We start from the raw sequence: 13,376 nt of genomic DNA on the forward strand, positions 1-13,376 counted from the left end.
TACCTGTGACCTGCCAACTCCAGCTACCACCCTCTCTCTCCTCTCTCCCCTGCACAGCTTCTTACGCTCCAGGTCACGTCACCTCCCACCCTTCCTCACCCTGCCCCCCGCTGCCGTCTGTCTGCCCTCCACCCCACAGCTGGGAGCCCCCGACTGCCGGAGACCACTCCCCCCTGGAGCCTTCCCCCTCTCTCTGTCAGGGGACTGAGCTCCAAGAACCGCAGGGGCTGGTCCAGCTCCGGCCACCAAAGTGTCACAAGGCTGTCCTCCACTGAGGGGCTTTGGGAAGGTGGGGAGGCAGCGGAAGGGGGGCTAGAAGCCTCCCTGGGATGATAGGCCTCACTAAGCTTTAGGGGTTGGAGGCCTCCAAGCCAGGGGAGGACCATGGGGAGCACTAAGTAGGCTGGATCATGTCCAGCCCGGCCCCCTGGGCAGTGTCAGCCAGCTCCCCAGCAGACCCAGATGGCTCAGACTATGGCTGACTGGCCCCCTCACCCCTCCTCTCCTGCCCCCAGCCCACACACAGCTCTACAAAGAGCCTGGCTCTGCCAGGTTAATCATCTGCAAACACAGACACGGTGGGCGGCGGGGTGGGGGGGGACACACAGGCGCAGTCTTCACATATCTGCAGCGCTGCCATGTGGAGCAGGGAGCAGGCTGGGGGTGGGGACGTGGAGGAAGCTGCAGGGGGCAGGATTCAGAGGACAAGTGGGCAGCCCCACTCAAGACAACGTTTGCCTGGGACTTCCCTAGTGGTTCCACACTTCCAATGCAGGGGACACGGGTTCAATCCCTGATCGGGGAAGTAAGGTGCCACATACTGCGCAGCTCGGCCAAAAAAAAAAAAAAAAAGGACATTTGCCAGCACGATTCCATATACCGAGGGCTTTCCTTCAGGCTATCTTGCTTACCCCGCCAGGCTGGTTATGATTACCCCTTTTTATAGACAAGGAAACTGAGGCCCAAGGCCGTTCAGCAGGTCTATGGCTGAGTCTGGGATGGAGCCCAAGTCTCCTGCCTGGAGGGAGGAAAAGAGAAGACCCGCCAGCCCTGCAGCTGATACACCCACCCAGGAGTCAAAGACAGGACAGCCCTGTCTACATCCGCTGAGCCTGGGCCAAGAAGAGGGCCAGAGCATCTAGACAGAGAGTGAGCCTCCCGTCCACAGCAGTATTCAAGCAGGTTTTGTTGGCTAATTAAATGACTACACTGCCCCACAGCCCTTTCAAACTCAGATTCCAGGACGCCAGGATTTCTTTGGGAGATGGAAGATAAGAAAGTAGGAACCGCTGACTTGCTATCAGAATCCCAGCCAGCATTCTCTGTGCCAGGCACAGGGCAAAAGCTTTACATGGATAATCTCATTTCACCCTCACAATAATCCAGGAGGTATTTTCATTCCCATTTTCCACACAGGGAATCTGAGGCTCAGCGACGCAAAGTGACTTGCCTAGGTCACACACAGCTAGGAGGTGGCAGAAGCAGGGCTGAAACCCAGGTCTGTTTCCTGAATACAGGTTCATGCCCCTGCACTAGACCCCCTTCAGGACAGCTCTCAGCCAACTGCAAGCTGCTCTGGTTCCCTCATGCCCACCCAGCCCTGGACTGCCAGGAGGCAGGAGGAGGGCTCTTGGGGTGTCCCCAGGTCTGGGATCCTGTGTAATCCACAAGGGCACAGCCCTTCAGTGTTCAAAAAATTTCCCTGCACATCTCCTAGAAGGAGGCAGGGAGGCTGGACGGAGAGTGTGAGGCTCAGGGAGGGTCCTGCTAGACTCTGGACCTAGCAGTCATGGGCTCAGGATAGCATCAGGCCTCATTATAGCCTGAGCCGGCCCCTTGCCTTGCAGCCCATGATATGGGAGCTGGGGTGGCCTGGGCCCACCTGGGCTCAGTGGCCCTGAAGTCCGGCATCCCTGTCTGCACACCCAGAGTGGAGGCCAAGGAGCCTGCTTGCTGAGAAGTGCAGTCAAGAAAGAGGGAGGGAGGCCTGGAGTCAAAAAGCCCGGGCCCCAGTCTTGGCTCAGTGCCTCTGCAGGCTGTGTGACCTTGGTTCAGGCACCTGCCCTCTCTGAGCCTCCATTTGCTCATCTACAAAATGGGAGTGATGGTCAAAGGATATGTCTGAGACTGTCAGGGAGGCCCCTGGTCCAAGGTGACTGTTCACTGACCTTGGTCCCCTACCCCATGGTCTCTGAAGCCCCTCCTGACCTCTAGGCCACTCCACAGCAGAAGTCCAGCCCTGGGCAGGACAGACTCCAGCTGCCCCTGCTCAAGAGGCCCCAGGACCAGCCCTCCGTTCCGACTCCCACACCTACCAGCAGGATGTCAGCAACCACGGCCCAGTTGCAGGACAGGAGCAGCTCCCCGAGGGTCAGGAACACCTGTGAACAAAGGGTGGCCGGGATGAGGCCCCCTGGATCTCAGTCACCAGCCCCTCCCCACGCTGTTTCTTCCCACCTGTGGAGAAGGAGACTGAGGCTGCCCAGAGGAAGGACCCATCGAGACTTACTGGGGTGGGTGAGGTTTGCAACTGTTTTCCCAGTTGCGGCAGCCTCCAGAGTAGGTAGACATTCCCATCTGGGCAGACTGGCAGCCGTGACCCAGAGAGTGGCCCAGGCCTGGGAAGAGCACTCCCCCTGATGGACGGCCCCCAGGGTCTAGCCACTGAGGTCACCCAGGGAGGCAGCCAGGACTCCCAGGCCAGGTTTAAAGGTGGAGAAACAGGCACTTCCCTGGTGGTCCAGTGGGTAAGACTCCACACTCCCAATGCAGGGGGCCCAGGTTCAATCCCTGGTCGGGGAACTAGATCCTGCATGCGTGCTGCAACGAAGAGTCCACATGCTGCGACTAACAAGTCCACATGCTGCAACTAAAGATCCCATGTACCGCAACTAAGACCCGGCACATCCAAAATAAATAAATAAAAGAAATAATAAATAAAATATTTTTTAAAAATAAATAAATAAAGGTGGAAACAGAAGAGAAAGGTCCAGGGCTTGCCCACCCTCCCCTTTGTTCCCCTAAGGCCTGTGTACACTAAGGAGGTGCCTACTGCATGCCAGCCAGACTGCCCAGTCCAGGCCTCCTATCAACAGCCCCTCCCAGGCCTTCCCCTTCCCAGACCCCGAGAGCAGCACAGGAAGGTGAGCAAGGCTGAGACGGTAAACTGTGCCCGGGTCAGGGCCAGGGCTTGTCTGAGGTTGCCAGCTGGCCCAGGGCAAAGCCATCCTGAAACACAAGGCTTCCGGCCCCCATCCAGCACCCACCCCCACACCGGGCACCTGTGGGGCTGGGATAACCTTGTGTGCCCACCCTCTGCCTCGCTACCTGGAGGCCGCTGTGTGCCTGTCTCTCCCAGCTCCCTGAACCCCCTACCTCGTGCCAAAGGATTAGGACAATCCTCATTCCACTCTCTCAAGAAGAGTTTAATGAAGCAGCAAGAAGGAGGGGAAAAGTCTCATTTGTCAGAGCTTCTAAGGGCTTATTGCTGGGAGTGGAATTAGTCATTCCTGGAGTCACGGGGCTGTGCCTGGGGCAGCCCAGGCTCTGGATCCCAAAGGCCTACGAGCACCCAGGACAGAGGAACCAAAGGGCCACTGCCTGCACACTGACGGCGCGCCAGGCACGTCCACTTCTGTCACCCATCCAACTCTCAGCCACCTCCTAAGACACGTATCATTACATCCACTCCACAAATGAGAAGACTCAGGCCCAGGGTCACACATCAAGCCACTTTCTGGTGAGCCCCTCTCCCCTGCGGCAAGGTGAGGGACAGAAGGTTGTCGGTGAGGTTGGGGGGAGACTCCGAGAGGCCCCAGCGACCACAGTGCTGGGCGAGGCCGGCACGAGGGAAGTCAGAGGAAAGCCCAGGATGGGGAGGGCTTCCAGGTGGAGGTGGCATTGAGCAGAGCCCCGAAGGATGGGCAGGATCAGCATGGGTCTAGAAGAGCCCCAAGGCCATGCCAGGCAGAGAACCCTAGTAAGCAGAGGCGAGGAGGCTGGAAGGCGCCCACCAGGCTGGGCGGGCAGGAGTGTGGCCCAGGGCTGCGGAGAGACGGCAGGACCCACTGGGGAGGGGGAGCAGCGGATGTCTTCCCCCAGTCTCACCAGCCCTTGGCCCTCCACAGACTGGGGAACGCTTGAGGGCCGGGTGGGCCTCCCTCTGGGCCCGGGGCTGGGCACCCACAGGGGTGGGAATCAGGAAGTGGCCAGCTGGCGAGCCTTAGGCGGGGCCCAGGCAGGCTGCAGACCCGCATTCCAGCCCCACAGGGTCTGCCAACCCGGCCTCCTGGGACCAACGTGAGGGCAGCTCACACCCATCCTTCCCTCGACTCCCACCTCCACCAGGACTGCCAGGCCACTGCCCTCCTCCCACTTCCAGCTCAAAGGCGTCCTACCCTCCATAGCTCCGGGGGGCCCAGCCACATGGAGCCTGCTCTCTGCAGGTGCTGCGGTCTCCCCGCTGCTGCCCCACACCCACGGGACATGCTGAAATACACCTTTTCCTTCCTCCAGCTGGAGCAGGGTGGATCCTGACCCCAAAATAGGGCCGATCGGAGGGAGGCTGCAGCCACAATGGGGCCTTTCAGGCTGAACAAGCTGCCTGAGGATGTCAGGTTTCCTCAGACACACCTGGAAACCCACCCCAAGCCACCAAATCCCCGCCTCCACGCGGAGGCTTTGAGGGGCGAAAGGCCCAGCTGGGGAGAGGCCACCTCCTAATCCCGTAATTACAGAGTCTCCTGAGGCGGCTGCCTGGGCTCAAGGAGGGGCTGCCTGGGCTCACTCCATCAAAGAGGTGTGACCCCCTGGAGGGACACCCCATCAAAGAGGTGTGACCTGGCCATGTGGGGCCACCCTTGGAGGTCACCACCCTCTGGGCCTTGGTTTCCCCAATGCTACAACGATGGGGTGGCCCAGCGCCCCGGCAGCCCCCTCCACCACCAACAGCCTTTGCTTTTAAAGCTGCGAGATAACTTCAGTGGGTCCCACAGGCTGCGTGCAAATCGGGTCTGAGAAGCCCGCGGCCTCCACGACCAACGCAGACTTGCGTTCCGCAATTAAAAAATGAAACAAACAAGAAGGGCCCTGGTCTGAAGTTAAGTCACGGTGAAGAATGTAGCCAGCAGACTGTTCAAAGTTCCTCCCACACGGGCCCCTCAGCCCCCTGGACGCCCTCTTCTGCACAGCCACAGGCCCCTCGCACTGACCAGGTCCCCAAACCTGCTCTCTCCTCCTGTCCCCCCACGTTGCTGTCCTCGCCCAGGGTGCTTGAGGTAGCCAGGATACAGGCCTCACCCACAGACTGGCCGCCAGCAAGCTGCCCAAGTGGCCAGACACGGAAAGGGGGAGGCAGGGGGCTCCTACATGCCTTGCTCGCCTTCGCACCCCTCCAGACACCGATTCCTGTCCCTTCTGCATCCTAAATGTCCCTCAGATCCGCCCCCTCCTCCCGGCCACTGCTGCTGGCCTGGTCCAGGCCTCCCCCGTCCCTCCGCCTCACCAGTTTCCCAGGCCCCACCATCCCTCCCGACAGCAGCCCCGGAGGGGACTTCCGAAAGGGAAATGGGGAATCTGCCCTTGTCCCCTTAGTGCCTGTTCATGGTTCCCTGCACCCTGACTCCGTCTCCCTGGGTGATAGGGCCTGGGAATGCTGCCTGAGAAGCATGGAGCCCCTCAACCCCTGGCCTTTCCATTTCAGACTCAAGAGGATTTCCCCCTCGAGTTGGGGCGGTGATGATGCATATTTCTGGCTTTAGTCACCCCCGGCCAGAGAGGCGTACACACACACACACACACACACACACACACACACTGACACATGCACATGCACTCCCATAAAAAACAACCACACAAGCATGCACAGACACGTGCATCCTCAAGACCTCACACACACACAAGAGCTCCAAGACCCATGCACACATACCTAGACCCATAACCTGGGACACACACGGAAAACTCACACACCACAAAGACACATACATAAGCAGGTAACAGGGATGACATTCTAAGTATTAAAATACGTGTGGCGAGAGTACCAACCAAACAGATGGCGGCTGACGACCCTGATACAGAACTTGCTAGAAAACAGCCTAGTGTGTACATGCGCATGCTTGTGGTCTTATAATGTGGACAGCAAGTTGTGCACAATCACACGGGCACACACACACGTACACATGTACGCAAACATGCTCTTGCCTTTGCACTCATGTGCATGCTTGCACTCGGACATGCACACACTCATACCTTCACACACATAGACACCCCTCCTCACGTACACCTGCACGCACAGGTGGGCATGGGCAGGGAGCAGGAGGGAAGCTGGAGCACCTGCCCCAGAGAAGCCTCAGCCCCTGTGGAGTGGAAGGGACAGTGTCTTCACTTTGGTCCATCTCAGTCTTCCAACTGGGCAGTAACTGATCCCTGAACTGCAAAGAATGGATTCTAGGTGCCCCCAGGTAGGGAGAAAGCAAATGTCTCCCATGGGCTTGTGGAGACTCAGGCAGAGGTAAGGCCGATCCTCCCCTTGCACAGGTCAACTCTTCACCCAGTGTGGTTGAGCCAGTCAGGATGCAGGTTCCCGGCACAGACTGGCCACCAGCAAGCTGCCGGGCCGGCTGGCATGCTTCTCCCCTGGGCCTGCCAACCTGTAATTGCAGGGACTGTCTTTAGGGCACAAGGGTACCGCCCAGCTCCCATGGGCCAGCAACGGCCCAGCAGCCTGGTAGGCAGGCAGATGGGGAATGAGCCCCAGTCCTCCTGGAGAACCCAGCTGATACTGTAGGCTCTGCTGCCCATCCAAGAAGAGACACCTGCTAGATCCCGGCAGGGAAGTGGGGTCCTCAGAGGAAGGGTAGGTGGGCCTCTCTCAGCCCCTCGGAGGCAGCCTCTAGCAAGGCCCAGTTACTCCAGCCCAAGACGCAAGAGCAAAAGGGCTGGGACTTCCCTGGTGGTCCAGTGGCTAAGACTCCTTGCTCCCAAAGCAGGGGGCCTGGGTTCGATCCCTGGTCAAGGAACTAGATCCCACATGCCGCAACTAAGAGTTCGCGTGCCACAACTAAAGATCCCGCATGTGGCAACTAAGACCTGGTGCAGCCTAAATAAATAAATAAATAGGCTTGTCCAAAAAGGGCCAAGTGGTAGGAGAGATTCCCCCAAGCTGGGGCACCTGCACGGCCCAGCTGTCTGGGCCACCCAGGGGTGAGAGCAGATCCCATAGCCAACCCTGGAATCCTTAGCTGACCTGGACCACAGCTACAATGGACACACATCCTGACTGCTCCCTGCCAACCATCACGCAAGGCTCCCTTGTGGGCACCAGGCTCGGCAAATACTGGGCCTCCATCTTTGGTCCTTGCTCAGGAATCGCCAAGGCTGAGAAGGGCAGCATCCTCTCCCGGATGTAAAGGCCTCAGTGACTGCCAAGTTGGCTCTGCTCTGTGTCATGGTGGCCACATTGCTCCTTGGGCCAGTAGGGAACTCAGAGCTACGATCTAGTTTGGGCTGGAAGGAGCCTTAAAGATCATCTGGGGCAACTCCTGTGTAAAAACGGAGGGTTGCAATTGCACCATAGACTTCCCTTCCCCCAAAAGTAAAAAATAGTGTCGGGGGTAGGGGGAAACGTTTTTCACCAAAGGAAAAAAAATGCCTAATGAGGTAAGTATTAAATATTGGCAGCCAAGGCAAAAAAAAAACAGATAATTCTGGAGTAAAGTAGAGAATATAACCCTTCTCAGCTCCTCTCTCCCCAGAGCTATCCTCTAAAACCCCAACATCTAGAGGGAAATAAACTGAGCAGGGGTCCTTTGTTTCCACTCTTAACTGAGAACCAGTGGGAAAAGCTGCTGGGGAGAAATGGGCAAAAGTGGAGAAAGTGAATAAATGACTCCAGTTACTGACTCCACCTAAGGCCTAAAAACAGTAATTTTTTACTGTTTTTTACTGGGCCTAAGGCCCAGTAATTAAGTAGAATGAACCCTGTGATAGAGCATTTACCTAAATCCCAGAAGAGAGAGCAGAGCCCAGGTGTTCTAACAAAGCCCCTCCTGCCTTACCTGAGCCCTGCAATTCCCTCAGGCGACAGAAAACCTAACACTCAACTCTCAAACTGCAGCCCCTTTGGGGAAGAGAATAGTCACAGAGAAGGCAGGAAGAGAGTAGAAGAAAATAAAGAGTCACCCACACTATATCAAAGCAAATTCAGTATCAGAGCAGAGCTGCCCACACCCAGGCTGGAGAAAGCACTCAGTACATGAACTATGCACACATACAAAAAAAAACAAAACAGAGAGAGAGAGTGAGAGAGGGAATGAGGTAGGAAGAGAGGGAGGGAGGGAAGAGAGAGAAGAAAGAAAGAAAGAAGGAAGGAAGGGAGGAAGGGAGGGAGGAAGGAAGGGAGGAAGGGAGGGAGGGAGGAAGGGAGGGAGGGAGGGAGGGAGGGAGGGAGGAGAAGGAAGGAAGGAAGGAAGGAAGAAAGAAAGAAAGAAAGAAAGAAAGAAAGAAAGAAAGAAAGAAAGAAAGAAAGAAAGAAAGAAAGAAAGAAAGAAAGAAAGAAAGAAAGAAAGAAAGGAAGGAAGAAAGAGAGGGGGGGAGAGAGGAAGAGGGAGGGAGGGGGGAGGGAGGGACGGAGGGAGGGAGGGAGGGAGAAACAGAGGAAATGGAAAGGGGGAAAGGTGGAGAAGGAAGAAGAGAGAAAAGGAGGAAGGAAGAAAAAAGAACCCAACCTAGAAGACAGATGATAGGAGAAGGAGCAGAAGGAAATTCCTTATAATTGTTTCAAACTATATTGAACAGTAATTCAATAAAGAAAGAGCTCAAAAATGAAATGAACCCCCAATAGGATGAGATATAAAAGGATATTGCAGACTTAAGGGAATAAATGGAGGAGCAAAGCAATAAACAACATTATTACAGAACTAATAAATTAAAAACAGTCAGAAACAGAATAGACATCAAACAAAGTACAATCACCAATATAGAGAAAGGCTTGAGATAATCTCACAGATTGACTAATTTTTAAAAAACACAAAGAAGAAAACATTGGGACTTCCCTGGTGGTCCAGTGGTTAAGACTTCGCCTTTCTGGGCTTCCCTGGTGGTGCAGTGGTTGAGAGTCTGCCTGCTAACGCAGGGGACACGGGTTCGAGCCCTAATCTGGGAAGATCCCACATGCCGCGAAGCGACTAGGCCCGTGAGCCACAATTACTGAGCCTGCGCGTCTGGTGCCTGTGCTCCGCAACAAGAGAGGCCGCAATAGTGAGAGGCCCGCGCACCGCGATGAAGAGTGGCCTCCACTTGCCACAACTAGAGAAAGCCCTCGCACAGAAACGAAGACCCAACACAGCCATAAATAAATAAATAAATAAATAAATAAATAAATAAGAAGACTTCGCCTTCCAATGCAGGGGGTGCGGGTTCAATCCCTGGTCAGGGAGCTAAGATCCCACATGCCTCGTGGCCAAAAAAAAAAAAAAAAAAAAACCAAAAACATAAAACAGAAGCAATATTGTAATAAGTTCAATAAAGACTTTAAAAAATGGTCCACATTTAAAAAAAAAACTTTAAAAAAGAAAAAGAAAAAAACATTTAGAGAGAAGTAAATGATATGAAAGACAGGTAAAGTAGATCAGGGCTGGGACTAGAGCACAGCAAGTGAGACATATAGGGTACCAAATTTAAGAAGGTACTCAGTCTCTAGGTTGCACAAGTGTAGGGTTAGCCCCTGAGAGTGAGTGCCTCCTTAAATTGTGTGCCCTTATGCCTTGCTGGCCTCACCCTAGTCCCAGCCCAGAAGATGATCCAACACAGGTAAAAAAAAAAAAAAAACCCAACAAATAAACAAACATAAGAAATATTCAAAGAGATGAGAGGGGGAAGGAGGATACTCAGTACTGATTCAGCAGATAAGAACACTGTTATGAACAAACTTTTATATGATATAGAATATTTAGCATTGAGATATATCCTAGCTGTTGCAAGCAGCTTCTAACATGGCTCCAGAGACCCCTGCCTCTTGTATGTCACCCTGGGTGTGGGCTGGACCTAGGGATGTGCTTCTAATGAGCAGAATACAGCAAAAGTCATGGGATACCACTTCCGTGATTAGGTTACAAAAGACCGTGACTCCCCTTGATAGACTCCTCTATTGCCTTCTCAGCCTACACATATTCAGGAAGGGAGCTGCCATAAGAAAGAAGCCAACATAGCAAAGGAACTGAGAGCAGACTCCAGCCAATAGCCAATGAGGAGCTGAGGCCCTCAATCCAACATCGCAGAAGGATCTGAATGCGGCCCACAACCACTGAGTGAGCTTGGAAGCAGATCCCTCCCTAGTTGAGACTTCACATGAGACCACAGACCCTGGGCCAACGCCTTGATTGAAGCCTACAAGAGACCATGAAGCAGAGGACCCAACTAAGCTATGCCTGGATTCCTGACCCACAGAAACTGTGAGATAATAAATGTGTGCTGTCTTAAATGACTACATTTGGGGATGATTTGTTACACAGCAAGAGATAACTAATACACTACCTAAGCCACTGAATTTCAAGAATAAATAATGTAATCTTCAGGTATCCAGATGAAAAAGTGAATCAATATGAAAGATTTTTTTAAACTTCATTCTTCACAGCAATATTTGGTACGAAAAGACAATGGAACAAATGTTTGCAAAGTAATGAAAGGAAGAAAATGTGAGCCCAGAAGACCATACCCAGTGAATTGTTGTTCAAGAAAAGAGGGAAAGAGGAGAAGACAATCTTAAACATAAATGAACCAAAGGAAAACCACCTCTCTAGCCCTTTTTGGTTTGGAAAGGGGGAGAGAATGGATTAAAAACTATTTAACCACAAAATCTACTCAGTTAGGAGTTGAACCAAAATGAAGAACTCAGGAATGGAGCATCTATGCAACAGATGGAGAATGAGTATTGAATCTATTTAAATCTGGGATTGAGAGAACAGACTGTGAGTGTTATAAATCTAGAAAAAGTAAAAATAATAATATAACTAACAAAAACCAGGAGACTGGGGAGAGAAGAAGGGGGAGGTATAAGAAAGCTGATCAGGATTCATCAATAAGTCCAAAGTTTTAAAATTAATTTGAAGTTAGCCAAGTCCTTTGATTTCACTTCAATTTCTTCAGGTAAATTCATATAAATGAATTAAGCACTATATGATTCTATTTACATGAAATATCCAGAATAGGCAAATCTATAAAGGCAGAAAGCAGATTAGCATTTACCTAGAGCTGGAATAGAGGATGGTTAGGGGAAAATGGTGAATGATTTATAATGAATATGAAGTTTCTTTTTTTTTATAGGAAGCCCAAGAAATGCATTTATTCTATTGTCTCATAAAGTTTCTTTCTGAGGTGATGAAAATGTTCTAAAATTGATGTGGTGTTGATTGCAAACCTCTGTGAATATACTAAAAACCATTAAATTTTGTACTTTGTATGGTACATGAATTTCATCTCAATAAATCTGTTTTTAAAATTACCATATAACCCCAGTTTAACAAAAGTATTTCTAAAAACATAAATCTGGGTTTATATACAGAGACACATATAGAAGGATGGTCACATCACAAAAGTAGAAGCAAACAGGCCAAGATGTTAAGAGTAGCTGATTCTAGGGGATGAGAAAATGGAAAATTGTTATCTTCTTCTTTGTGCTTTTCTGGTTTTGCTTTTGTTTTTTTTTTTTAATTTCCCCCAAATAAAAATAGAAAGGTCATTGATAGAGTGTGGTGGATTGAATTGTTGGTCTCATCGCTTGATTTCACTGTGATAGCATGATGCTTCCATATCCTTGACGTGTCGAGTCCCCCAGAGTGTGATCCTTGGTCCTCTTCTCTTTTCTATCCAAGCTCAGGCCTTTGCTGATCTCATTCAGTCTCACGGCTTTACATAACCAGCCTAGACCTCTCTCCTGAACTCCAGACTCATGTATTTCCAACTGCCTCTTAACATCTGCAGTTGAATGTCCTAAAAGGCATCTCAAATTCAACATGTCTAAAATTGAACTCCTAATCCCACCCTTTCCAAAAAAAAAAACCAACAACAACTCCGTACTTCCCTCTAGCCTTCTCTGTCTCAGTAAATGGCAACTCCGTGTTTCCAATTGCTCAGGCCCAAAACCCTGGAGTTGCCCTTGACTCATCCATTTCTCTCACACTCCACACCCAACCCGTCAGGAAATCCTGTTGATTCTACTTCAAAAACATACCCAGAATCTGACCACTTCTTCACACTTCCTCCATAAGTAGCCCAATCCAAACCACAGGCATCTCTTGCCTATAATATTGGAAAGCCTCCTAATGGGTTTCCCTGTCTCTTGTCTTTGTTCTTTTTCATTCTATTATCAACACAGCAGCCAGAGAGACCTTGGTAAACTACGTGGTAGGTAGTTACAAAACAGCCCCCAATTAATCATGCTTCTTGGTATTCACACCCTTGTACAGTCCCTTCCCACAGTGAAACCGGGTCAGTTTCACACCTTGCTTCAACCAATCAAATAAGGCAGAAGTGATGCTGTGCTGTTCCTGGCCTAGGTCTTAAGAGACTTTGCAGCTTCCACTTTGCTTTCTTGGAATGCGGCCCTGAGACCACCATGTAAGTAACCGGTTTCACCCAGTGGAAGACAAGAGGCCACATGGAGGAGAATGGAAGAGCCCCAGCCGACAGCCAGACACGAGTGAGGCAAGCTTGGATGTCCCACCCCACCCAGTCCTCCAGGTGAAGGCAGACATAGGAGTGAGCACAGGTGAAACCAGGCAAGAAACCATCCAGCCAACTCACAGAATCATAAGAAAGAATAAATCGTTGTCTTAAGTCACTACATTTTAGGGTGATTTGTTACTCAGCAATAGGTGACTGATACAAACCATCAGTCAGAGCATCACTTTCTGTGCTAGAAATTCTCTAGTGGTTTCCCATTTCACTTAAATTGGAAGCCAAGTTCATTCTATGTGCAGGGATCCAGACAATCAGTGCCCCACCCACCCACCCACCCCCACCCCCCACCATTCCCTCTGACCTCATCTCCTCTGCTCTACCCCGGCTCACCCCATTCCAACCATGTTTCCTAGAAGACACCAGCATGATTTCCCCCTCAGGACCTTTGCACTTGTTCTTCCCTCTGCATGGAGGGCTCTCCCCCACTCCACCCCTGTATCCACATGGCTCCTTCTCTCACTTGCTTCAGGTTGCTGCTGAAGCATCACCGTCTCCGTGAGGCCTCCCTGACCATCTTGCACAGCCCAGTCCCTCTTCTTGTCCACTTTCCCTGCTCTGTTCTTTTCCACAGAGCTCATTCCCATCTAACATACCATTTATTTTACTGCATACATATTCTTGCCTGTTTTGTTCAATGCTGC

At 51.7% G+C, this 13,376-nt stretch overlaps 1 protein-coding gene across 1 annotated transcript in view; it reads right to left on the bottom strand.

Annotated features, from left to right (window-relative positions):
• The window catches only part of SPNS3 (SPNS lysolipid transporter 3, sphingosine-1-phosphate (putative)), a 44,510-nt gene that overhangs the window by 5,356 nt on the left and 25,778 nt on the right, over nt 1–13,376 (bottom strand). Inside the window, exon 9 of the mRNA XM_061175552.1 lies at nt 2,316–2,381. Coding sequence (XP_061031535.1) covers nt 2,316–2,381 — 66 coding nt within the window. The remainder of the gene's footprint in view (nt 1–2,315; nt 2,382–13,376) is intronic.

This window comes from Eubalaena glacialis, chromosome 19 (genome assembly GCF_028564815.1).
Source record: "Eubalaena glacialis isolate mEubGla1 chromosome 19, mEubGla1.1.hap2.+ XY, whole genome shotgun sequence".
Taxonomy (NCBI): Eukaryota; Metazoa; Chordata; class Mammalia; order Artiodactyla; family Balaenidae; genus Eubalaena; species Eubalaena glacialis.